At 34.5% G+C, this 26,529-nt stretch overlaps 2 protein-coding genes across 2 annotated transcripts; both read right to left on the bottom strand.

Annotated features, from left to right (window-relative positions):
- Positions 1-1,259: 1,259 nt before the first annotated feature.
- LOC135685502 (uncharacterized) lies at positions 1,260-12,170 on the bottom strand. The gene is made up of 16 exons (XM_065201471.2): positions 11,574-12,170; positions 10,998-11,210; positions 10,157-10,354; positions 8,824-9,367; positions 8,259-8,477; positions 7,717-7,807; positions 7,284-7,360; positions 6,942-7,017; positions 6,496-6,591; positions 5,845-5,903; positions 5,180-5,396; positions 4,772-4,849; positions 4,218-4,280; positions 3,976-4,032; positions 3,269-3,368; positions 1,260-1,907 (listed from the first exon to the last, which is right to left on the bottom strand). The coding sequence occupies exons 2-16, from the start codon at positions 11,155-11,157 to the stop codon at positions 1,729-1,731; spliced, it is 2,214 nt and encodes a 737-aa protein (XP_065057543.2). The 5' UTR covers positions 11,158-11,210; positions 11,574-12,170; the 3' UTR covers positions 1,260-1,728.
- Positions 12,171-13,314: 1,144 nt separating this feature from the next.
- On the bottom strand, positions 13,315-25,829 carry LOC135685503 (pre-mRNA-processing factor 17). The gene is made up of 22 exons (XM_065201472.2): positions 25,633-25,829; positions 24,169-24,255; positions 23,553-23,613; positions 22,775-22,843; positions 22,539-22,581; positions 22,233-22,270; positions 21,938-22,030; positions 21,250-21,299; positions 20,834-20,927; positions 20,050-20,173; positions 19,517-19,607; positions 18,636-18,681; positions 18,261-18,362; positions 17,800-17,864; positions 17,168-17,218; positions 16,548-16,588; positions 16,192-16,284; positions 15,732-15,808; positions 15,066-15,166; positions 14,414-14,457; positions 13,998-14,066; positions 13,315-13,690 (listed from the first exon to the last, which is right to left on the bottom strand). Exons 1-22 carry the CDS (start codon positions 25,792-25,794, stop codon positions 13,582-13,584), a joined length of 1,710 nt encoding a protein of 569 aa, XP_065057544.1. The 5' UTR covers positions 25,795-25,829; the 3' UTR covers positions 13,315-13,581.
- Between the last annotated feature and the right edge of the window lie 700 nt (positions 25,830-26,529).

Below are 26,529 nucleotides of genomic sequence, written 5' to 3'. Positions count from 1 at the left end.
GGGGGAAAAGACCATGAATTAAAAAACCAACCTAGGGCAAAAAGTAGCAATAAAAGTGCGCCATAAATTTGCCCGACAAAATCTGCTTTTTTGAAGATTGGGGGGTGCAGCACCCCCCATACCCCCCAGTAGTTTCGACCCTGCGCGTAATATAAGTGCAAATCCGCCTTCACTGCACGGGAAACTATACTTAAAAGATCACGCCTCCAGGATCTCTCTGAATTTTAATAAGGGGGCTTGAGCCCCTCTGAGCTTTCCCTTCACGACACAGTATTGGAAATTAAATTTCACGATTACACCCCAAGAATCTTTCTGAATTTTAACCTGGGGACTGAGCCAACCTGGGCCGCCACCCCTCCGCGACACCCTCCACTGTTCTAGCGTTAATTGTATTCATCAAATTTTTCTATTTGAGCAAATAAAACTTGATCAACAGCTCCCATAGCACCATCTTCTTGATTTTCAGCGATAAACATCATCGTTTTGCTAGATTACACCAGGGTTTTTTCTATTTCCATTAACAAGGGGCTGCTGCGGTTCCCCACTCTTCCATTTTCGTTTTTTAACTGATAGTGTGCTACCTCACTGCCAAAAAAATTTCTTCTGCCCATTTTCTCGTTTCATCTTAATTTTAATTCATTTCTTATATATAATTTGCGCAATTAATTGCAACCTTGTATTGAGATAAAATGACATTTTAATTCCATAAGTGAATTGAACTTTCTTTAAGTGAAATAGAAGCACAACCTCTCTAAAACTATTGAGACTCAATGCCTAATATGACCATGCAATTTGTTCATAAGAAATCGAGAATCAAGAGAAACTTTAGCAAAGAAGAAAAAAATCGATCAATGTTTGTCAAATTCTTTTAAAGTACTTGGGCTATAATTATTAACAATGTCTCTTCTAATCATATTTTTTGAAAATATGCCAATTGTAGTGGTTATTTAATTTCTTTTAAACATTGGAACATGAAACTTCTGATTTTTAGGATTAGCTGCAAATGATTCCTTTCATCGAAATTATAAATAGTGCTACACTTTGATAATGTCTAAAATGAACTGCTACATTTTAAATATTGCAAAATGGCCAAGTGGCTAGATGGTGGAGGAGAGGGGTGCGTGTTGCAGAGGGCTGTAGGAAACTGGCAGAAACCCTTAATTTTTTAATGCGAGACTTATGCAGCAGAATGAAGAAACTTTTGCTACGTATTCAACTTTTCTGGCGGTCTTTGATCGAGTCTCGGAAGAACAATTTAATTATTTTCATTAGCCGACAACATTTGCTACTAACTACAACCGTGATTTTAGTGTTTTTTTGTAAGAGATCTCTTTGAACAATTATTAAGACACGGAAAGCTTTACATTGACTTAAAAGGGTCACTCAACAAAACAGTCAAATCATTGACCGGATAGCGAAAGGACATGGACACATAGACATGTTTAGTAATATACTGAATATCATCTGTTGCATCAAAAAATTACAATTTTTAACCTATAATACACAATCATCTAAACGCTAAATCTTATCAAGCAAATTCATTATCTCTTATAGAGAGCTAAATCAAGACATTTTTTCCAAACAAATTTACAGCAATAAATAATTAGACAATATAACTACAAATATCGAACTGCAAATGCAGCGAGAAAATGTCTGAACGCAACTATTTACACTGTATCGTCAAATATTTATCATATTTTAATGTAACTTTTACAAGGAGAACAAAATTTATTGTGTTATGCAGTTATTTCCTACTTCTTCGGCATACTTATCTGAAACAAAAGTTCTGAGCTTATCGATTTCAGATCTTAGCAATCTGATCTTTTTCAACTTGGCCTTTGCAGCTTCAATACCAAATGGATTAGCAGGATGGCCAGGGTCTTCTGTAGCAGGGGCTTCGGCTTGTCCTGAGGGGAGAAAATTGACATCTGAAAACACCCAAAATTGATTTCAACTACTTTCTATCCACTTTAGACGCATTCTTCTCTCTCGTCAACCCTTGTGAACATTTGGTAAGTTTTACCCCGTACCCCCTCTTTCTTTAAGCTTATTTTAATTTTTCATGGCTTTGACAGTCCCGTCCAGACTACGAAAACTAGCACAGACTCGGACAGTTATATCCTTAGTAAAAAAACCAATTCGACATAGGCGGAGCCCTGACTCAACTTGATAATGATTGAACAGACAAGAAGAGGACATATAGTGATAACGAGTATTGGGTAAAAAAAAACCAATTCGACATAGGCGGAGCCCTGACTCAACTTGATAATGATTGAACAGACAAGAAGAGGACATATAGTGATAACGAGTATTGGGTAAAAAAAAAGAATTCGACATAGGCGGAGCCCTGACTCAACTTGATAATGATTGAACAGACAAGAAGAGGACATATAGTGATAACGAGTATTGGGTAAAAAAAAAAGAATTCGACATAGGCGGAGCCCTGACTCAACTTGATAATGATTGAACAGACGAAAAGAGGAGATAACGAGTATTGGGTAAGAAAAGAAGGCAGATGGTAGTAGGGTGTCAACAAAACAAAGACTAAGGATTTTAAACCCATGGGTCTAACCTCGAGTACAGGGAACTCGGTACAATTGTCAGTGCTCATAAAACTGCACACTCCTCTTACTGAAGTAAAAACTATTTAAAACTAGCTTTAACCTTTACATAGAAAGTGATGTCAGCTTTTGATAAGCGCCCCCTTCCCCCAAAATCCTGTTAATTTTTGTCGATAAATCTGTAAACCCCTTCCTTATGAGCTTCTTTTTAGAAAATTTTGAGTACTGAAATAAAACAAAAATTTTAATTGAAACAAAAGAGGAATACTTTTTACTTAAAAAAACAAAATGTGCCAAAACTAGCACTATTAGTATACCGTATTTCCTCTAAAGATCGCCGCGGCGTTTATTACAAACTCCAAATTTTGGATGCGGCATTCAATAGAGGGCGACGTTCATCAGAGGACGGCGTTCAATACAAAATGAGAAGTTTTTCAAATGAAAAATGACCAAAAAAATGATAAAAAGAATGTCAAGTCGAGTCAGGGAATGTCAATATATGGCTTTCGAATAGCAAGCGTTTAAACGATTCCTTACTTCTTGTTTGGTGTGTTTTCTAATAAACGCCGCTTTTTAAGATGCGGCGTTCAATAGAGGGCGGCGTTTATCAGAGGGCGGCGTCTTTAACAAATGGTTGGCTGAAGGTGCGGCGTTTATAAGAGGGTGGCGTTCATTAGAGGAAATACGGTATGTATAAAATTCGATACCTTTGATTCCTAGCAGAGCTGATATGTTTGGATCCTGGCCTTCTGCAATTTGCGAACAGAGATCGATGAGGTACTGTATCTCGGAAACACAAGATGCAAGCTAGAAAAAATAAAAACATAAATATTTTGCATGTTTCCACCACTTTGTGAACGTTTTCTGTGAAATAAAGTTTTTGCTATATCATCGTGACTGCAAAAGCTGGACTTGCTAAGTTTCAAATATCCAAGTCTTAATTAAATACGTTCGGGCAAGTGTGGATAACTCTGGAAACGTTTGAAGTTAAAAAATTTAAAGTGGCCAATCGTTTTTTCCACCGATATTGATGCAAAGATTGTACCTCAAGTTTAAAAAAAGTTAAAGAGGTGAAATTTGAAAACATAGTTAAGAAATTTATTTTGAAAAAAATTATTTGTTGTAGCAGTAGCATGGAGGAATCAGCAAAAAAGATACGCAAACAATAGCTGTTTGAATAACCTTCTAAACTTCTTTATCAGCACTGTAAGGAAAAGTACTGTAAAAGTATTGTAGGCATTATTGAGAACAAGAACAACGAGGTACTGTCAATTAAAAACAAAAAATTTTACAATTTTTACGGACGCCTCAGCCCTGTTTTTATTCACTCAAGGTATTCAGTCCACATAAAACTGTCATTTCAGTCATACATTCTAAGTTTTGAAATGAAATAAAAGATTCCAAAACGATCTACCTCCTTATGAACTTGATGATGCGCTTGTTGTACTTCTGAGCTCGTCAGCTTTTCAAACTACAAAAAATGATATATTTTAATAATCTCATCAACTATAAATAAGTTTAGTTAGCATAAGGTAATTCTGTTATGCCTTATTCTCTATTACGGTATCAATTTGCAGCTTTAATAATCAAAAAACCAAATTGATAATTGCAAAATTACAAATAGAATTAATAATAAATGTAAGTTTCGCATCGCACCTCTTGCAGTAGATCTTTTAAAGAAATATTTTCCCGCATCAGATCTTGACTTTTGTCAGCAAACTAGAACAAATGAAGAAATACTTTTGAGAATGATTCTGAAAATGGATAAATTTAAGAATCGTGTGAAGATTTTTTGTACAATAGCCAAGATGGATGAAAAATCTATTCAGACTAGCATATAAGGAAAAATTGTATACTTCAAGAATTGTTTTGCATTGTTTGTTGCGTAAAACTAGAGAGATTGCCTTTAATTGTATTGCTGAGCCACTGTTTCGATTAGCTTTTAATTCAAATGTACAGAAATAGCATTGTGAATGAACCAGAAAGAAGGAATCGAAAAAGTAAAAAAAGACGATTCATTCTCTGATCAACATTACTTTTCAATTAATGAAAGGTTTATTGCGAGTTTTGAATAAAGAAAATACTCAAATGCTTGATCGAACTTTTACGGAACATAAAACAAAGGAAAAGAAAAAAGAGGAAAGGGTTGTAATGATGATAAAATGCCAAGAAAAACTGTGAATGCTATAAGGCCTAAAAGAAACACAAACCTGTTTTACAGAGCCTCGAAGTTCTGCCAAAGTGTTATCTTTGTCTTCAATGTCTTTTCGGAGAACATTGACTGTGTTCTAGAAAGCAGGCAGGTTAGAATTGTGATAAGGAAGTGTACATTCCTGTTTTTATAAAAAGACAAGCATGCAGTACTTCACTGATGACCAAGATAAGTTTGTGATAAAAGCTCCTCCTATTATTGAAAACTGTAAAAGCAGGCGATATTCAAATATGTTTAAAGATATTTCATAAATGGATATATTGTAGCAGGGCGGTATGTTATCAATAATAAAAAAGAAGCCTACTTAGAGGAGCAGCTATGAAACTCAATGGATAGAATGACAGAAGTTTGGCTATGAAAAAAATGTAAGAGCACAGAACCTGAAAGGCAAGGAAAGATCCTTTACCTCTTCCTGTCCTAAACGCTCCTCCAGAGCTTTGAGAGTGGCCTGGCTTTCTTGGTGTAATTTCTCCATCTTTTTGTGCTTTTGAACTAATAGTTTCTTCAGTCGATCACATTCCCCTTTCAACCTTTCATTATCCCATTTCACTTCGTCAAATTCTTCCATCGTAATTGGTCCGTTTTTTTCTCTCTCTTTGTATCGACTCACTGTGTCACTGAGCCTGAAACATATATAATTATCAACTTTTAGTACTGGACTTTAGTATAGCATTAAGTACTGGAAACATGGTTGGCCTGGATGCTGTAATAAAAACACACGTAGGATTCTTATAGGAAAAATTCGAAAGTCAATGAGAAACAATTCTACAACAGCGACTTTAACAATAAAATCAAATCTATAAGGTATGTTAAATGTTTCAGGTTACATTTCTGGGGTCACGCGATATCTTAACATTATTGATTGTTCGAAGTTTGAACGATGCAAAAAAGCTAAGCCAGAAAAAAAAAACTCAACAGTTTGAAAAAATGAAAAAGTGACAAATTGGAGGTAGAAACGCTTACAACATGTTAAAAGCCAAGGAAAATGTTTGTTAAAGTGTGTGACAAAGGGTTGCTAGAATTGTTTACTTAGAAGCAAGGAAATAAAGAGAAAGTATGTAAAAAGATTACCTGTTAACTTCATTTTGGAGTTCACTTTTTGACAACGTTTCTTCATCAAGCTGGGATTTCTAAATTTTGGAAGAAAAAAGGGAAATAAAGTAACATTCTAATTCATTTTGTTTTTTAGTCTTCTGTGACTAAATATTACCAGGTAAATCAACTAAAGTTACTAAAAGTATAATGAGTATACATTTGATTTGAGGTGGATAATTTTTTATAACAGACGTGTTAACCTAAAAAGAGTGTTAAAAAAAGCTTGAGAAGTTAAGGTCACGGAGTCAGTGAAAAGGGAGACATTTTGAATGATTTTGCGGATGCGGTGAAGGGCGAGGACAATAAAGGACAAGGAAGGATAAAAAAGATGAAAATTGACGAAAAATCTTGAAAATGACAAAAAATTTCACTAATTTGTTAAAGGAAAGCTGATAGCAATATCTTCAGATATAAAGCCCTGAAATCAAGGAGGGAGAAAATTTATCAACCCAACAGGGTCTCAACTCAATTCATTAATTCAAAACAATCACCCAGGTCTTATAGTCCAAAAGTTGAATCTTGTTGAAGCAAAATGCTGTATCCTGAAGACAGTTAATGCATTAGCACGATAATAAAAATGCTTTGCAATAGAGGGTGAACAGCAGTGTCTAAGTTTATCTATAATACCTTGTGTTTTAACTGCTCCTTGAATTCTTTCAAAGTTTCTTCTAAATCCTCGATCTTTCCTTCTAATTTTGCTTTCTCTGTTTTTATTTCCTTAACGTTGTCTCAAGTTAAAGAATCCACATTGATCGAAATGATAAAAAGCATCTCCGATTCTGACAGGCCCATGTCACGTTGATATGTTTCATTTATAAGCAGTTATAATATGCTATTCTTTGTTTCCAAGAAAGGCTGGACAGGCTGTTATCTTAGCGAAATCGTGAGAATTGATTCGTAAAAATTTATGAATTTATTGAAATTAGATTTTCCTTCTTAATCCTTTCAGGGACCAGTTTCCACTTAACGTTTACTTACCACTTAGATTCATCCAGACAATTAACAAACCGTTCATTAAAAATATCAACATTGAAATATTCAGGAAATGTGAAAGGGTTTAAATGAAAGGATATTTCTTGCTGGCTTTTGTTGTGTTCCTCTGCGGTTGGCAAATTCTCAAGATATTGGCGTAAGCTTTGAGCCTTGCGTCTACATTGTGATAAACAAATAAATACTGGTATACTTTTAAAGTTATCAGTTGAATCATAAAAGCCATTAAACCATTGCATACTATGGAAAATTTCACTCACATCAGAAAGGTGTGAAGGAATCGAAGCAATGGTACAGCCATCCGTTTTAACGTATTTATGCTGTTTCATTATAAAGCTAAATGTTATTATCATTCATTGTTAACCAAGTAATCAATAGAGGAATACAAAAAACTGAAAAGGAACAGAACTTCAGTATTTTCATACCTTTCTTTTTTCAAGTCACTTTGAAGAACTTCAATTGATTTTTTCAGCTTTTTGTCAGTTTCATTTCGCTCCTCAATCTACAAAATCAGATAATGAGTTAGTTTTTCATTGCAAAAGTAGCATCCTAATCTAAACATAATTAGCAATGAAAACTTCAAAAACAGGTTTTAGATTATTTAAGATCGAAATTAATGCCCAAAATCTGTAAAATCAATTTTATTATTAATTACATTAAATAGCGTTAAAGTGTGCAAATCACTCTGTAAGATGGGGGTGAATGCTCATCATTAAAAATGGATACTTTCTCAAAAAAAATAATTCTGATTTTACAAAATGATACACAATTTCTGAATATTTCATAGCATTATAGATAAATTGATGATGCTAACTCTGAGAAACAATTAGATACAAAGTTAAAAAGCATCTCTCAAACCTTTTGTTTTAACTCTGCTATTTGTTTGGCTTGGCCTCGACCAACATCTTTGAAGCCCTTTTCCAGTTTCTGCAGCTCATACTCTGTCTCCCTAACAAATCAAACAAATTACATTAGCCACCAGTTGAAGCAAACCTTGAAACACTGGTATTTTTGTCTTCAAATAAAAAATCCCAAAGAATTATAAAAGTCGACAAAGTTACTTGGAAAAACTAAAATTTCGTCATATCATTTTGAAAAACCTCTGGTACAAACAATCAACCAAACTTTCTCCAACACTTTCTCAGAAGCCATACTATTATCCTTTAAAATCAAGAGTATTTTTGCTGTTAACTGAATTAGATTTTGCTTTAAAAAGTAAGTGATCAGTTATTTCCCATTTTATACCTTTATACCATTTTATATCTTGATATGGAGAAAATGAAACTTATTTGGCAATTATTGCCACACCCTGCTTCAGGTAGCAATGACATTTGGCAATGTCAACATCATAAAAACCTGAAAAGCTTTCTCTGTAAAAGGTCATTTGCAGACACACCCACCCAAGCTTCTTTTGTAGCTTTTCAACTTCTTCCTGCTTAGTTGTGCTGATATGGAGAAGCTGCGCCTTTAACTGAGCAATATGGCCTTCAGCTTCTTTGAACTTTTCCTTGCTTTTCTCATCATCCTTTCGTTGAGCTGACAACCTGTATGAATTCTGGTTTATTCTTTCTTCAATATCTCCAATGTGAAACTGTAACTGCTCTATTGTTTGTTTCTGTCTGAAATGGAACAAAAACTCATTAAATAAAAATCTAAACACTCAAAACAACAGTAGCAATCTCATGATTGTTACATTCTTTGTTAGAACTGGGGCCAGTACCAAAATTATTTGCCTATTTAAAAAAAAGAGCCTGTCTGTAAATTTACGTTCAAGCTAGGAAAGGCAATATCAAGTCTTGCATATTTTGCATGTGCCTTGCAAAATCAAAAAAGGATGAAGAATAAACATAACAATACAAACAATACAAAATAGATCTCACTCATCTTGGAGCATAAATTTGACAGGTATGATATGACATAAGCCAGTGACCTCGATAAAAATGCATTATATTGAGGAGACTTTACCTTGAAATTACAAGGTCTTTCTGTTTTATCAAATCATCTTTAGCATTCATTACATGATCCCATTTTCCTGACCCATCACTGCTTATGGAATCTTTGCTGTTAACAGGGGCCAAACTAGATGCACTTGGTATTGCTTTTATCTGCATAACTGATTGATAAATGTCATACTGTGAGCCTTGGCTTTGATATTGCAAATACTGGCTCGTCACTGGGGCTTCTCCTTTGCTTTCAGCATCCATATACCTTTTCTCATGGGACTGCATTACTTGCCTGTCTCTGACTGTTACAGGGTTGTTCTGGCTAGAATGGAATGCTCCTAGACTCCCAAGATTTTCAATGTGCTTAACAGATCTCATGTCATGAGAAATTGGATAGTTGGTTGCATTTCCATATGAGCTGTGGACCTCCATATAATTGCTCCTCTTGCTTTGATCTGTCATGTTACTAGATCTGGGCTCGTATTCAATGTGATTTTTGGCAGATGTAACAGCATTGCCATAGCATTGTGGTTTCATTGTTGCCCAAAATTCATCAGAGGCTGGATCTGAAATTAATTTCCATAAAAATAAACATATCTGACCAAATCAAAAAAATTATATCATCAACAGAAATTCATTTTAATTTCATAAAAGAAATTGATTTGAAATAAAAAACTTGACAAGACAGCTTGAGCCAACATGCATACCAGTGATTTTTAGGCTAATTTTTAGGCTTTGAAGCAGTGGCGGACACTTGGGGGGGGGGGGGGCGAGGGGGGTGATCGCCCCCCAATACTTTAGAGAACAATGGTCTTTTGTTCTAAAACAATGGGAAATGTGACGTCATCTTATTAAAACAATAGGCTTGCTCCCCCAATATTTGACCCAGTGTCCGCCCCTGCTTTGAAGGTATCTAAGCCACACGCCACTAAGTACACCAACTGTGAATGCCCATTATGAATGTTGTGCACGTAAAAGCAATTTCAAAATCGTAGAGCCATGCCCCAAAAAATACTTTGTCAAATATTACCCCTCTTCCAATAATTTCTCATAATGAAAAGCAAAATCCAAGTAGGATGGAGATGTGATTCCTAATAACCCCCCCCCCCCCCCCCAATGGTGAAGCAATTTTGAGGATACCAATCATATTACTTTATATGCATACAATGCCTTATTTGATATTTTCATTGGTTCATGGCTCAACAGGTCACAAGTAAAGTAACTGCAACCTTTATGGTGTGAATTTCAAAACCGAATCAATGCTATTAGTATAAGCTGAGAAGACGATTTTTAGTGGTTCATTAAACCATTCACAGATAATCAGACACTAAAAATAAAATTTCTATAACACATACTGCTGCTTTGATTTTCATTCACTGCAGGGTTGGATCTTGATATCATATGTACAGAAGCTTTTGGGGGGAATGCATCCAGTTGACAAGATCCATTCTTGAAAGAAATACTCTCATCTTTAGAGTTGATGATGTTCATTGAGCTGTCAATTGCATGCTCCTTTGAAGTTTTCCTGGGGTACTCTAGCTTATATTCCTCTCCTGAAGAAAAGAAGCAAATTTACACACATTGAAATGAAGATTTGCTGCATAGCTTAGGACCAAATGAATTTTATGCAAAATATGATTATGTTGCTAGAACTGTCTTACTTTTTAGCTTAAAATTCTTATTACTTTATGACAAGATTCTTGAATTATTATAAATAAGGATGCAGATTTATCAGATAGTACCACATCAATTCTTGGAAGGCTAGAAACATAGATTCTCTCTTTTTACTAATTTGTTACACTTTGATTGACAAATCTTTTCAGCACAATTGGTTTCCCAGAAAACACAAAATCTCCTTTGATGTAAATGTAAATTCATCAACTGCCAACCCAGACTGCAAAGATTGGGTATGCGTGGGGAACGGGGAATCCTGTCTGCGCATTTTTGCAAATTTAGATTAATCCGGGCAGTTGGAGCACTGAGCTTTTAACCTGCTATTTTGCAACATGATTTGTTCCTGCGCAAGCATAAGAAAATAATTCCCTGCGCACAAAAAATACTTTGTACGCTGGCTGCTAACAACTTATGCATACAAAATTATGTACATGTATTGGGTTCTGTAAAGTAGCAGATAGATAGATCCTGAAAAATATACTAGCATAATCAGCTAGACCTGCTTGCAATCGAGAAACTTACCAATTTTGGAACCAGATTTGACAATGCCTTTCTTAATCATCATTAAACTGTTGTTTCTTGATGGGGAGCTCCTTGCTGATGCAGGCTTTGGAGTTGTCCAGTCATCAATTGGTCTCCTGTTCAACATACTATTCAAAACTCCGTCCTTTTCACAGAACATTAAAGGGACCAACTAGCATTTTGTCAGCAATTTCTTTCAATCAATGCTTTCTTCTGACAGCAAAAGATGAAAACCAAACAAATTTAAAACCTAATACTAAACGAAGTGACTTTTAACTGTAGCTGATACGGCAGCATACAACAAACTACTTCTATAATCTATAAATACTTAAAGCTCTTTAAGACACGTGCTTCTTCAAAAAGATTACACCTGTATTGCTTTTCTACCAGCCTGAAAGTGTTACCAGATGTCCACGGTAGTGATAAGTCTGAATCTCTCACGTAAATTTGAAAACATTAGGAAAAGAGAGGTATAAACAACATTTTAGACACCTAGGCTTCAGAAACGAACACAAGCGAAGAAGGTGTATTTATCAACTTAAATATTAAGCTGAAGAGCTACAGAAATAAACTTACTGAGTTATAAGATTTGGTTTTTGTCGACCGGTTGTTACTTCACACATGTTGCTTTTGAACAACCCGCGATTTTCTGCAAATTTTAGCAACAACAACAACAGCAACAACAGGTAAACTTCAAGTACTTGATGTATGACCTGCAGTAAAATCCCAATAAAATAATTTTTTATAAAAGCATTTCGCTCCTTATAAGTTTTAAAAATTGCATTAGAAGCCCTTGTATAAAACCAAACCTGGTACATAGGTTTTATAAGTATACCTTAATTTTTGAGTCCCCAAAAGCCTTACAAATATTTGATTCTGAGCCGAAAATTACTCTCTTGAATAATCCTTAAAATGAAAGTTCAATCTTTGCCACTTTCTACCTTAGTCACGAAGACATTACAGGATGTGAATCATACTAACACGATACAATCTTGATGAGTGTTGCTCGAACATTTTGCGTGAATTGTCACGCTTGTCGTATTGGCTCAAAAACACATATAGATAAACTCGAGCCTCAATATTTTTTTCAAAATTCATTCTCACGTAGAAAGGAGTGTAAGCGATTAGCCTTAAACCAAATCAACGTTCTAGATTTGTCATTCATTAAATATAATTTTGTCCCGAAGATTTTAAGAAAATAATCTGCTACTTGATCCCAATTTAGTAAAATAATGTCTTTTATAACAGAAGAAAGATAAACCGAAGAAGAAATCGAAAGGGATGAATCAAAGGTTGTTGTTTTTAAATACAAGTGTCATTATTCAAAGTATCACGCTACTAAAACCTAATAATGCAAAGTCAGCTCAGTTGGTAAGAATAGTGCCTAAACGAAGATATTATCTAGTTCACTACGGGAGTGGTTTCTTACACAAGAAAGAAAGAGAAATCGCAAAGCATTTCTTTATGCATTTTGCCTATTCGTCAGTCTTAAAACTGTTTGAGAGCAACGGTCTTCTTTCTGAATCTATGATTCTTTTTTCGGCCTAGTTAAGTTTTATGTCAAACTTTGTTCGGTACCTCACACCAACTGTCTTAAGCTTTCTTGTCCTTGCCTTCATAAGAATATTTAGCCCTAGCAAAAATATAATCATATCCTCTATTTGACAGGAATAATTGCCATATTCTTATTTCATAAGTCGTACTTTTAACCATGCTTCGTTCACACACAAGTCCCAGAAATCTTTTATCGATATTTTAGTAATACTTTCAAAAAGTTGACTTGTTTGTTATTTGACATACAAACAACAGCAAGGACACTTGTGACATTATACAAGGTACTGGGCATGTTGACATTCATGGAAAAAATCGATGGTATTTCATTTTTTCTTTATTTAATTGGCTCCAGGTTTATGAAACAGACATCTAAAGCAGGTAAAGGCGTCCTTTTCCGTCTTTGGTCCATTTTGCTACATGCGGATTTCTTACAAAAACAATCATCACTAGATGTAATCAAATAAGGATTTAAAGTTTGAGCTTGTTTAATGGTTTTCTTATTCATTGTACGTCATCATCATTTATTTCAATGGAAAACAGACACAAGAACTATAGTAGTCACTACAGGGGGCATAAATGTCTGCAGAAGCGGGACATCTGAAATTTTGGCATCTGGAAAATCTGATGTCATCCAGAAAGTCCAGAATTTTAGGAACATCTGGAACATCTGATGTCATCCGGACACCTGGAATTTCAGATGTCCTCCAGCGGGAAATCTGAAAAATTGCTCACGGAGAAGCATTATAAAACAAAAGAAAAACAATACAGATTACCTCCATTCATTTTACAAAGTGTTGCACATATAAGCTAGAAATGTTTGTATTGGAAAATGATAACAAGAGCTTAAGTATGTACAGACGGGATGTCATTTACGATACTGTTTTCGTAATATATGTCCATTCATAAGTGACTTTATTCCTATCACTATGATATCTGTATACTGCGTGTCATATCTCAGAAGTAGCATCCAGTTTTTCGTGGCATAAACCAAACGGGAGACAGAGTGAAAATTCTGCAGTGATGCAAATGTTTAATCCCATAGCTTGATTAGGCCATCCCATCCGCAAGTCACTATTTTCGAGGTCTCATGAGGAAGCCACTCGCAACCAATGCAAACGTCGTCGTGAGCTTTAAATTTGCTAAAGTGAAGCATAAAATAAAAAAAGTTTGATTAAATTGCAAGCAGCACACATAATAAAATTGTAAATTTAAAACTTCCATCATTTGTGATATATTTTTAAATCACAACAAGGATTTGGGAAAATATCTAAACATTCTGATTGTTTAGAAACACGACACAATTATCACATCAAACATTGTCACAGTAAATTTTAATAGCGGCCATTTTTCACTTTTATCAACTAGCAAATTAGAAATCCTTGAAGCGATAAAGACAAACTTTAAAGAATATAAATACATTTTACAACCAAAAACTCAAGCAATTACCAGTAAAGTTTTGTGCTTTTCCAGTCCCATATGTTCAGTTTGCCATCAGCATCTCCCGATATGAGATAACTGTTGAGAAGTGTTGTAATAATCACAAGAAAAACAGAACGAAATATAGATCGGAAACTTGTAAGTAAAGTAAGTGAAAAAATATTACGGCAAACATGGTTATTGCAGAGTGTTTGAAATGGAATACATGTAGATAGAGCTGTATATGCTTTTATGCTTAGAGCAGGATGGTTCCTAGTTGCCGCCTCGATGATCAAATTGTTCATGAAACAGTAAGCCAAGAATAATTGTTATTGAATGAATTTTCACTTTTGGATGTAGTTTTATTTCTTTCACAGTTATCGATGGACTGTGGTCCCAAGCAGTATTCCTTGCTACATGCGTAGCATTAAATTTGTTTGACTTACTTCATATCTGGTGAAAAGTTGACTTGACAAGCGTAGCCAGCATTCTAGACATAAATTGAATTGTTTAAAACATAATTCATACAGAGATTAGCAGAGTTTGTTTCAGGATAAACAATCTAATTCAAAAGCCGCGAAGAGCTATTTATCAACTAATTATTTATCAAATAACTAAAGTATTAATTCAAAGCTTCAAATTTTTGATAAAGCAACAGATAAATGAAAATATAGAACAGAAAGTGAAGTCTAAAAAGTCAGCATCTATTTTAGGTCCAAAGGCTTAGGAGACATAGTTTTAACATTAAACTAACTTAACAAAAAGTATAACAATAACAGGGCCCTTATTGATAACATTACTCGTAGGTTTTACCCCGTATAAATATTTATCGTTATACTATTATTATTATTGTTATTATTATCATTATTATACGTAAATTAAGAAAAGTGTTGAACAAAAAAAGACTTCTATGATTCGTTAAGTCTCAGTTAACAAATGTTATGGTACTCTCATGACGTTGTACGAGAAACCTATTCAGTTAGAAAATATAAAACAAGATTAATTTCATATTCGAGCTAGAAGAAAAGAATAGTTTTTAAATCATACATCACACCAGGCTAAAAGAGAGCATACTCCATCACTGTTCTTTCAACTCACCATGTGCCCCTTGAATACTTTCTTTCTGTTTTGACGAAATTTATTTAAAACACTGTAGATGACAATTTGATTGTCCATCGATTGACACGCAAGCCATTTTTCTTAAAGGAAAATTTAAAAATAATTTCAAGTAGGTTATAATATTCATTAAAAATTTGCTCATTAATAAAAGTGAGACAAACAAAACGAAAAACTTTTTCAACGAGGGCCTAATTATTTGCGATAAATATTTTCTTTGTGAATGCCTTACAACATGTACTATTTCTGACATAATAATTTATTCATAATAATGCAAAATTTATCTTGCTTAAAACCATAGACTTACAACACCCTTAAAATATGGATTCCTCTTTCAAGCTTTCTGACAACGTCAACAACATAAGTAACATATAACTCGGAACAATCCTGAATGCCAAGAATTTTCAGAAAACGCCGAATTAATGTGGTATTAAGAAAACGAAGTACATAACCCCTATTGTAAGTTGTGAAATGTAAACATTTCGAAACTAATGAACAAAATTTTAGGACTTCATCAAAAGAAGACAGTTGAAATACCGCGAGATTTACCCCAGTGTGGTTGACAACTCCAAAAACTAGTAACAAGAATTTAAAAAAAGTAAAAGAATTTTAAAAATGAAGATGCTGGAATCGCAAAACAGTACTCACGATTCGGAGACAATGAGACAGATGGCATTGAATGCATTCCTGGATCTGCGATGTATTTCGTATCAACAGGAATATCCCTGAAATAAATACGAACGAATCTATGTGACAAAAGAATAGCAAAGTTTACCATTCATTGTCGGTACCAAGTACCCAAACTGGTACTAGTACGGCAAACTGGTACGGCCAACTTTTTTAACACAATGTTCAAAGACGACAGGTCAAATAAGATGAGACAGTTCAAAAGTATATTTTACGTTGGTCAGATCTGAAAATAAACTGAATGAAAATTACAAGGTATCAATAAAGTGAATTGCTAAGCCAAAAAGACTGGTTAAAGCAATTCGATGGCCAAATGTTTTGATTTTCACTACTGATTATCAGCCAAATTATAAATTATAAAATAATCATATTATGCCGTGTAAATACCATTCAATTGGATATAAACAGAACGAAAACATACCATTCCCATATCCTGATGCTCTTGTCATCCGAAGTTGTCACGATTCTTTTGTTTTGATCGACAAAAGTGATGGTGTTAACAGCTCCTAAATGCCTGTAACAAAGTACCAAATTTAATACTTTATAAAGATTTCAATAGAAGTATATTAAAAAGATTGATTCGGTGAGCTTTTTCATATTAATGCAAAGGTCATTGACATAAACAGTTTTCGATCATTTGGCAAATGCATTTCCATAAAAGTTGTTTTCACTTAAAAGACCTAGCATATCTATTGTTAAAAATCATCTATCAATGTTATCTATCCACTTTGAACTGAATCAATACGTTTTTATCGAACTTTGGTAAAAACATGTTACCTGTCATATTCTTGGACGATTTCATTTTCCCGTATATCCCACTGTAAAAATATTACAACTTTAAATTTTCTAATCAAAGGAAAAAGGTTTGAGACGTTTAGGTTTCAGATGTTATTACGAGCCTTACCGAACCTCGATTGTCGGATGAATAGGGTTTTCATCTGGTTTTAAGCAGTTAAGAAGAATCATGCATAACTTTAAAAGGATATTTAACTGCGATGAAGACGCAAACTAGACGATGCTTCAAGGAACATGTTTTTCAATAGTTTTTAGTTCTGCAAACGAGTGAGGAAAGAAAAACAAATTTTATGAATATTTAAGAAAGGGTATCACTATCACAATCCAGCATAAATGCTGAACTCAAATTTGGTGGATTCTGTTGCTATACTATATTTTTCAAATATCTTCTATAATCATAATCATAACCATGAAACATTATCACTTAGGCTTTTCCAATGGGGCGGTTAGCTACGATCTTACTCTCAAACGAACTGTTTCTAGAACATCTTACATAAAAAATATGTTAAAAGCACGATTACCCAAAAAACTAAGAAAAACGTAGGCAAAAACTATTGCAAAAATTCAAAGGATAAAAAATAGCACTATAGAAGACTCGATACCGTTATCATTTTTTTGTCGGCCATCCCCGTGATGAATAAATTCTGTTTATCCTGTAGAAAATATGAAAAGTTACGAGAATGGCAAAAAACGGCTACAGGATCTTTAAATATATAGATACAGGGAGCCTTGGTAAAAAAAAATTGTACAACAATCACACATTTGAACTGAGAAACCATGAAAAGGTCGTACAATAATAGCGTGAACATATCAATCTGAATTCTAAAGAAAATACGTCTTGCGATTTGCAAAATACGATTTGCAAATCAATACGTATGATGGTACTAAGTCCTCTGTCCCTGCCTTTTGCTCCCATTGCAGAAAGGATCTTAAAAAGACACACAAAAAAGATACGAATTTGTATTTGAAAATGCAGAACTTTGTCATATTGTAAGCTCGATCACTTCTTCCTAAGATATGAAACTTAACAGAGCGTTCCCTAAACATATAAAAACGCTAAACAATTAAATGTGCCGAAATGACAATATACTACGATTGGAAAATAATTTCGAATTCCAAAAATTGTTCCCTTTTAGAGGAAAGGTCTAAATTGTAAGAAAAATCAATCTTAATTTGACAATAAAGAAACATCTGTAAGAAAAACACTATTAGGTTGATAAAAGTGGGTTAATACCTCATCTGGGTTGAATTTAACACAATAAGGTACTTTATTGTTACTGAATCTGCCAAGACATTCTCCTGAATAGATGAAATGCAAACCAACAAATTAACAAAAGCACATGTTGTCTTTAACGTTCAATTAAGTTCCTACGTAAAGTTACACAACAATAACAAAAGTCAGTTACATTTTCCTATCCTGAGGAGCAGGCACTCCTATAATGCAGCTTCAAAATAATGAACACCTATCGTTTGCTATTTCACATAAATATGAAGTCATAAAGAGCTTCTATTGTTTCTATTAGAATACTCATTATTACACATTATCATACGCTGCAATGAATAAATTTGCGCATGTGTAACCTTTAGGGCAACCAGAGTGCCTTGTTGTAGAATTGATGTAGACTTAGATAAAAAAGATGCGAAAAAAGCACGTCAAGAGTTATCTAACAGAGAGAAACGCTTAAAAACCGTTACCTGTCTCGGTATCCCAAAGTTTTATCCACCGATCATAACCACAACTTAGGAATTTCGTTCCGTCGTTATTGAAACAAATATCTCGAACAGCCTTTCCATGTCCTGCAGACAAAAGAAACGTAAAAATAAAGTTTTTGAAGTGTTGATTTCAAATTAACTATAGGCGATATTTCAAAATATTACAATATTCATGTGCTGATAAACACTAAACGAACAGTTATTGTTTATAATACGCAAAAAAGTAGCCTAAACTGAACAAAGTTGATGGCAATAATTGAAGACTTAAAGTTCACTCTCTTATGTGTGTTTAAAGAATTGAGGCGTCAGAAAAATAGGACAGCTCCTCGAAATTTAGAAGATTCTTTAAAGACTCACCAATGAAAGTTCGAATGCAACGTCTTTTGTTATACACTTCCCATAACTAGAAAACAAAATAGACAAGAAATTTCTATAAATGCCTATTTCGACCCACAACTGGGTATATATTTTTCATCGTGTTTTTTTGGATCCTTATTCTTACGTTTTATGCTCTGAGGAGTGTCAGACGAAAAAGCTTTTAGCCAATATGTTATAAAACATTTGCTTTTGTCAAAGCCATTTTCAAATTTCTATAAATGATAAATTCTGGACAAGCGGGAGAAAGCAGGGAGAATACGGTGTAAATGAGAATGTGATCAAACCTTGGCAAGGAAAGTTAATACGTGTTAAGGAGAGGGACAATGAAGACAACATTGAAATAGAGGTGGAAAAAGAAAGGAAGGGACTCAAGTTGTGGAGGAAAATAAGAAAAATGTGAGAAGTCTGTATCAGGTATGACGTAGCCTAGAATGAAAAGGATTTAAGAATGGATCTTAGGAAGATTTATAAAAGATCTATGATCTATTAAACTATCGTAGATTTATTACGCTTTTGGTGTATAGAGCAGGATAGTTCTAAGTTGTTACTCCAATTTAACGTTTAATGCAATAACCAGGCAACTGTCACCTGTCAGGTAACTAAACTGTTGCCTAATGATCGCATAAAGCGTGAGACTGGGAGTAGCAACTTAGAACCTTCCTGTTCAATACACAAAAAAGCGTGTTCAGCTGTCTATACAGCATCGAGCACTTTCTGACAGACCGGTAAACAGTAATTTTCATGGATTAGATATATTATTAATATAAATCACCAGTTAATCTATATGACAACAACATAGAAAGAGTAACTAGAAAGATTTTTCTAACATCAAATTTTGAAAAAACAGCGTGAATTTCTACCTTGATTTTGCAGTCCATACTGCACGATAGGAGCAGATGACCAGATTTTGGGAAAAGTCGCACAGCTGCCACTCCTTTTGAATGACCAGTCCTTGAAAGAGATGAAATCGCTGTCAATTTATAAATCCATATGGGTAGCAAGGTAAGACATTTGCATTTTTGCATTTCGTGCATTCACTGAAACATTGCCAGGAAACCTCTTCAAAAAGGCTTGTCTTTCACGTGAACAAGATTGTACCAAAAATAGCTCGGGCAAACTGTTGCAGAACATTAGAACTAAACAGTGTTCTCATAAGTCACCAGCAGCAGCAGGCCTCACATGTGTATGATTACATTAATCACACTTTAACGATCTGTATCGAGACAACGCTTAGTTAGCTAAGAAATCTCTCCATTATCCGTTCCCAAACTTGTTTACACTTACACAGCCCTCTAAAGATTAGGGACAGTTTTGCCAGGTCGCCTTACTTTAGACTGAGCAATCAGTTATTGTCATAATGAACAGACCTCAAGGTAATGATGCGAGAACTAACCATGTATGAATCCTCTTCTTTGGAAGATAGCATTTTTCCGGGGGATCGTCCGTAAGAAGGTTGACGCCAAGATCCATGGGAATATGGAGATACGATCTTCCCTGGTAATCATACGCATCAGCAACTGCAGTAGACAAGAAAATCAGGCTAATATATTCTTGTCTGCTTACTCAAAAAAAATTCAAAACATGGTTGCTACTAATAAAAGTTTGCGACGTACACAATTTAGGTTTGGGTCATGCGAGTTTGGACTACATTAGGTCAGCTCTTTATATAGGGTTTGGTGCTAGGGGGCTCAGATCAGCTTTTACACTCCACTTGCGGCAATAATCATCTTTTGAGTCTCCCATTATGGTCAAGAGAAGAAGTGGTCAGTGTTTAGCCAATTATTCCAAAGCTCGGTTGCTGTTCATCCAGAGATTCTATAGGAAGGGCAATGTCATCATATCGTTGTCTCAGGACTAGTAGTCCAGGGATGTAGTGCTAGGGGGGCTCAGGGGGCTCTGGGGGCTCTGGGGGCTCAGGGGGCTCAGTGTTATTCTGATAGCATTACACCACTGACTAGTACCCTCTATAGCAGGCGATTTTTCTACGTAGATATCGCATAAAGGGCTTACAACTACCAATTTCTATCGATTGCAAAAAGTGAAAGAACCACTATTGCAAAGCTATTGGACGTTTATGGCTAAATTAAAGATTTGCACATTGTTAAGTCGCATTGCTTTCATCAAATACAAATATCAACGAAAACTGACCATAACATGAAATTCAAACACCAACTTACTGTGTAACTTCGTTTTCTCTTCAATTTTCTCTTCTTCTTGTTTCCCCTTTTTCTGTTTTGCCTCCTCGTATTTTTCAAGTATTGCTTGCTCTTCCTGATGGCAAAAAGATTGTACGGTGATTACATTGGATTCAAAGCACGTATCCGCGTCACTTAAGCTTATGGAGCTTATGGGCCCATATATGCTTAAACGTAGCAAAGAAGGTTTGGCAGTTGTACGGTCAAGACAAGAAGAATTGGCCTTTTCATTGAGTTTTCACGGCTACTACTTACTAGTTGTAGTTCTAGCTATTTGAAAAATCGAAAAAAGTTTCAAAGTAAAGGGCTGCCTCAGCAAAACAATGACAGATTTTCGCAATAGGATTTTATATGGAAATATAACGAGCTAATTATGAAAAAAGTTAAAGATTTCGTACCTCTGAGGGCTTTGCAACTTCAGCTTCATCAACAAACTTCGCCCAGGGGCCTAATGAAAAAACAAAGCATCAATTATGTAACAACTTTAATTATAACAAAATGCCTCACAATATAAGCATATACATACACTGTATGTCTAAAATAAAAATTGTTAGCAGAGCAATATAAATGAATTATGATATTCAACATCGGAAATAAACCAAAATTTATCATCTAGTAATGAATCAAATCTTCTTGTACACCACTTAAAGCGTGTAAAAGGAGACTACTGTTGACTGGCTTGTTGCAGAGAACCTGATAGCACATAAACAAAGAATTCGAACCATATTAGCACATTTGCCTGATGATCGTAAGAAGCAACAAACTCGGAGTAGCAACTTAGAACCTTCCTGTTTTATACACCAAAAGCCTGTACAGCTCTGCTTATGAACCTTCTAGCAATTTAAGACAGACCGGTAGACAGTAACGTTCATTGGAATCACAATAGATATATATCGAGTGATCACCAGACACTGACATGAAAAAATAACAATAATATGCCATACTTATACAGGACATCCTTATCAGTAAAGATGTTACTGCTTCTGAATTTAAGATCTTGATCGAATTTAAGATCTAGATCGATCTTGGAACGCAAATAGCACCACAACATGTAAAAGAAAAAGGAACTTGAAATTGCCAAAGTACCTTTGTATGATTCGATATCAGATGGTTGTCCTACTTCTTCTCGTCGTCTCTTGTCACCAGGTCGTGCTTTTGTGTCTTCAAAAACTGTAACACCTAGGAATGAAAAGCAGATAAAAAGTAAGAGATAATATATTTATTCTTGAATCTTTGTTCCAGGTTTGGAACTTTTTATTAAAAATATCTCCGCACTCTTAGAATTGAAGAGCACATTTAAAAAACAAGCTGCAGCAAGCATGTGGCTTTGATAATAATTTTATTGTATGATATTTAGAGGCTCAAAAGTACTTCAACACGCCTTTCAATGAGGTTGCTTTCTCCTGGTCACCAACGATCCTAGGAAACAAGTTTAATGTAATCATTATGTAGCAAACAATGTGAAAGAGGAAAAAAGTAAAAAAAGGAGTATGCTATGAACTGATAAAACAAATGAAATAATAACCAACAAATGATTCTCAATTCATGGCATTCATTATTAAAAAATGCAACACTTTTGAAAATTTTTGATCTTACCACCTTATAGATTCTAACATGCCACCAGTAAAAGTTTGCAATAAGATGGGACTAAAATATATGGCATACAAAAACAGCATAGGAAAATTACTTCTCTCCTGTTGCATTCTCTTCACTTGGGTCTACTGCATACCCTATAATGCAATAGTCATTAATTAAAGAACCAAAAGTTTGCATTTACATTAATTTCTTAATCTATGGAGCAGAAGGTAGGTTCAGTTGCTAGTGAGACTTTTAAGTGTAAAAATCTTCACAAATTTTTACTATGATACAGAAATTGAAAGTGTTAATCTTTTAAAGTATGCAAGACAAAAAAATTGTTATTACCATAACTGTGGAATGTCTTTCTTTGGTTATCAAACTGGAAATCACTTATGTGGGCTTCTTCCACAAAACCTGCAATAAAAGAAAAGCTCATAGATATGACAAATGCAAGTTACCGTCTTTTGTTTTGATTTATGTTTGAAATAGCATCTGGAAGGTGATTTTGAAATAGCATCTGGAAGGTTCACAAACCAGGTCTGGAAGGTGATTTTGAACCAAAAAAATAAAACTGTATGTACAAGATTTAAAAGTAAAAAAAAAGCATTGAACTTAACAAATTTTGAGATACAAAGCCCTGCTTTTCTGCTTATAACTTATATACTTTATATTTTATAATTTTTTGGTTGATTGCCTTGTCTTCAGTTAAGTAAGCATATAGATATTTCAAACAATTTTCAGCAACAATGACTACAGTCTTATAAGATAAGCAAAAGCAGATTCATAGGTTACAGTTGGGTTGAAATAACCCCATCCCCCTTTTTCAAAAATCACATACACAGCTATAAAGGTTTCCATCACACATAAATAGTGAAGTGACATTAGGCAACGCCAATTTGTAACAGGCTCCTCCAAATAATGAGCAAATATTTGTTTGTTCTAGATTTCTTTCCTAATGTCAAAGCATCATCCAAGTATTGCCAGGGGTCTGTTGTATTAAGTATTCATTCTATCATATACCAAGAAGATGCTTTGAAAAAGTATAGTTAATTCTTACCCTAAATAAAAACTAAACGGTTTACAGCTAAATAAAGATGAAACTTGTAAAAAAATTCATTTTTACCAGATAAAGTATTCTTAGTTGCTTTTTGTTGCCTTGATTTGAATGGATTTTCTGGTCCAACCTAGAAATGAGGTACGTTTTTTTTATAAAATACAAATGAATAATCAAACATGTCACTTTTTGTAAGTTGTTACAACCTTAAAAACAAGAGTGAAAAAAGTTTAAGGACCTGACAACATAACATTGAGACAGTAAACCTTTAAATGGGAAATTCATTTGCCAATTAGGATAGCTGAGAATGTAATTTAAAGATGTAGTGATTTTTACCCAGAATTTGCCAACATTTGTTGATCAAACTTTGTATTCAAAATGGTCACAAGTAAAGTAGAAACTTTTTTGAAAGCAATCTGAAGCTACTGAATATGAACCAAGAGGTGATATCATATGGTAGTATTACCAGAGGTAATAAACATAGAATTAAAACATAAAACACTACCAAATGCTTCTGTTTCTATTTTGTCAAGCAATGCTTTTTTCAAGGGGAAGCTTGCATTAAAATTTAAAGCATACATGAAATCAATAATTACTAGTTTTCAAACATTACTATTGCTATGTCTGAAATATTTTCATTGACTTATGTACATTTATGTATATAATTTGTAACCATCATACTTACCACCGGTGCAAAAAGCTGTTCATATTTAGGATTATAAGAAAGTTGTTTGCTGGTTGGGTCAATTAAAAACTTTTTATCATGTTCATTCTGGAAAAAAAGAACTTTGTTATACAACAGGTTATAAAAAAACATGCTATGCAAAGTATTGTTTTAACAGAACACCTCATATAGTCAGGAATTACAAACTTGCAATGGTGAATTTGAAAAAAACTCTGTTTTGGTCTAAGCTGGTACAAGAGACAAATCTCTCCTTAAAGTTACTCTTTCAACTCTTCATTAGAAGAAAACCCTAAAATCTTATATTTTGTATATCTGAATACCATATTATTTCTTGTATTCCCATTGTGGGTTTATCTATCAAACCTCTTAATTTAATGCAAGATTATAAGAGAGAAAGGATTATTAGGGAGGCAGGATAAATTTATCGATGTGCTTTCAGAATATGGGGTGATACCTATGACAAAAATCACTTAATTGAAATCTGGAAAGTATGAACTGCATTTCATGAATCTGGCAAATGCAAAATCCTAAATTTTTCATTCAGGCAATATGCAATTTGGCAAATTTTAGATGCCATTGCGTAATATATTAATGTGTCATACTTCAATTTCTGATTTCCAAATGTCTATTTTTGCTGTAAACATCATTTTGTCATTCAGTCATTTATCATTCTGCAATCAGTCATTTTTTGGTTTGCGATCATGCATCAACCATTTCATATTCCACCTTTTCATTATTCTGCCATTTGTGATAACGCCCCTCTTGGAACCACTAATCTGTGATTCTGCATTCTGCATTTCAACATCTGTCAGTCTGTTATTCATGATTCAAAAAATTTGCTGATTTTCATTCCAATAGGCAAATGAGTTGAGCAATCCAGTTCAGTTAGAGAATCTCTCCAACAATTTAATATCCCTGTCAGCATACTTAGCACTTGCCAGGTGAATGAGATAAGGCGTTGCGTTTATACATAGAGATACGGTGGTGTCGCCCTTTGTACCTTCTAAATGGATAAAAGAGGGGTATGTCCCAAGAACTTTTAACATACCTTGCCTATGTTTTAAATGAACATTCAGGATTTTGCAATTGGCGGATTCATGAAATGCAGTTTATAGGTTCAAGATTTTGATTACTAATTTTTGTCATAGATATCACCCCATATTCTGAAAGCTGAAAACTTTTTGAATCTGTCCTAGATTCCGAGAAGTCTCCTGCATTGAGATCGAGTCCCAGCAGAGGGGCAGAGGGGCACTAAAAGGGTGAAGTGAAAGTATAATAAAAAACCGACTCCGACTAGGGCCCCCTTCTGGAAAATTTGTTCATTTTTGCCAATACAAGGAGGTTATACTATCTTTTTAAAGCGTGTACTTATTGTTTTCGCTAAAACCTGGGGGCTCAGGTCATAAAAGACAGGGCCTAAACCATTATGAATTAATTGCTACCTTAGATGTGATAAAAAGTTACCTTAGATGTGACTTCTGGTCTAATATTCAACTTCATATTACTCTTCATGTCCTCAATTGACCTTGAAGTTCCTTTTAGATGCAATTGAAGCTCCTCATTAACGGCATTTCCAGTCTCTTCTTCACTTCCACTGTCTGCAGCATAATCAACAAGACCCGCCATTTTTAATTTCGTCCGGAACACGAATTCTCCACCGCAGCGATCATCAATGCCCCAATCCTTACCATAGAGATGGAAAACCCGAGCGGGGGCCCTCAATAATTACCAAAATGTTCTTGCCGTGTACCAAAACTTTTTTTTCCTCTCCGGATCAGTAATGCAACATGATAGTTAGACTGAACAATCTGAAAATAATACAGTCTATACATCAAATAATATCAAGATAACATCCATTTCCAGAGCATCGTTTAATTTCAAATGTTGCTAGTTTGCTTCTAGGATAATTTAATCTAACTATAAGCCCCCTTGAATATGTCCCACCCTGGAAAAAAATGAGCCTCCCCCCTCAGATAATCCCCTCACACTACCATGTCATCCCATGGGGGCTTTTCCGAGATACAACAGAAAAATATCCCATTTTGATCAACGATTAATTACACTTGGTGAGCAAAAGTATTGCACCATCCGCCAAAAAATTGCAGCAACGCTAAAAACTTTTTGTCGGAGGTGAATGAAACAAAGATGATGAAAATATCCATATTTGGACGAAAATATATTTTTGTGCTTTGATTAATAGTTTGTTTGATGTTCATTATGCGATTATCATGCAATATTGCAAATGAAATCAACTTTAAATGAACTGAATTGTGAGAGAGCTAAAAAAGAAGCTATTTGTGTGGCAACTTGGTGATTATTTTTATGTCCCCCTTGAATTAGCCCCTATTCAAAAATTGCTTC

Source organism: Rhopilema esculentum, chromosome 15 (assembly GCF_057945365.1).
Source record: "Rhopilema esculentum isolate cy_ngs chromosome 15, ASM5794536v1, whole genome shotgun sequence".
NCBI lineage: Eukaryota > Metazoa > Cnidaria > Scyphozoa > Rhizostomeae > Rhizostomatidae > Rhopilema > Rhopilema esculentum.
Note: the sequence above shows the minus strand (reverse complement) of the source record. Positions and strands in the feature narration are given on the sequence as shown.

Excerpts from the sequence above, each read along its gene's own strand:
- LOC135685502 (XM_065201471.2), bottom strand. The coding sequence starts at position 11,157 with ATGTTCTGTGAAAAGGACGGAGTTTTGAATAGTATGTTGAACAGGAGA. Across the intron at positions 10,355-10,997 it reads CAAATCTGGTTCCAAAATTG|GAGAGGAATATAAGCTAGAG; the intron begins GTAAGTTTCTCG and ends TCTTTTCTTCAG. Across the intron at positions 7,361-7,716 it reads TAGCAGAGTTAAAACAAAAG|ATTGAGGAGCGAAATGAAAC; the intron begins GTTTGAGAGATG and ends CTGATTTTGTAG.
- LOC135685503 (XM_065201472.2), bottom strand. The coding sequence starts at position 25,794 with ATGGCGGGTCTTGTTGATTATGCTGCAGACAGTGGAAGTGAAGAAGAG. Across the intron at positions 17,865-18,260 it reads ACTTTGGGATACCGAGACAG|GAGAATGTCTTGGCAGATTC; the intron begins GTAACGGTTTTT and ends TCATCTATTCAG. Across the intron at positions 13,691-13,997 it reads AAAAGCACAAAACTTTACTG|CAAATTTAAAGCTCACGACG; the intron begins GTAATTGCTTGA and ends GCTTCACTTTAG.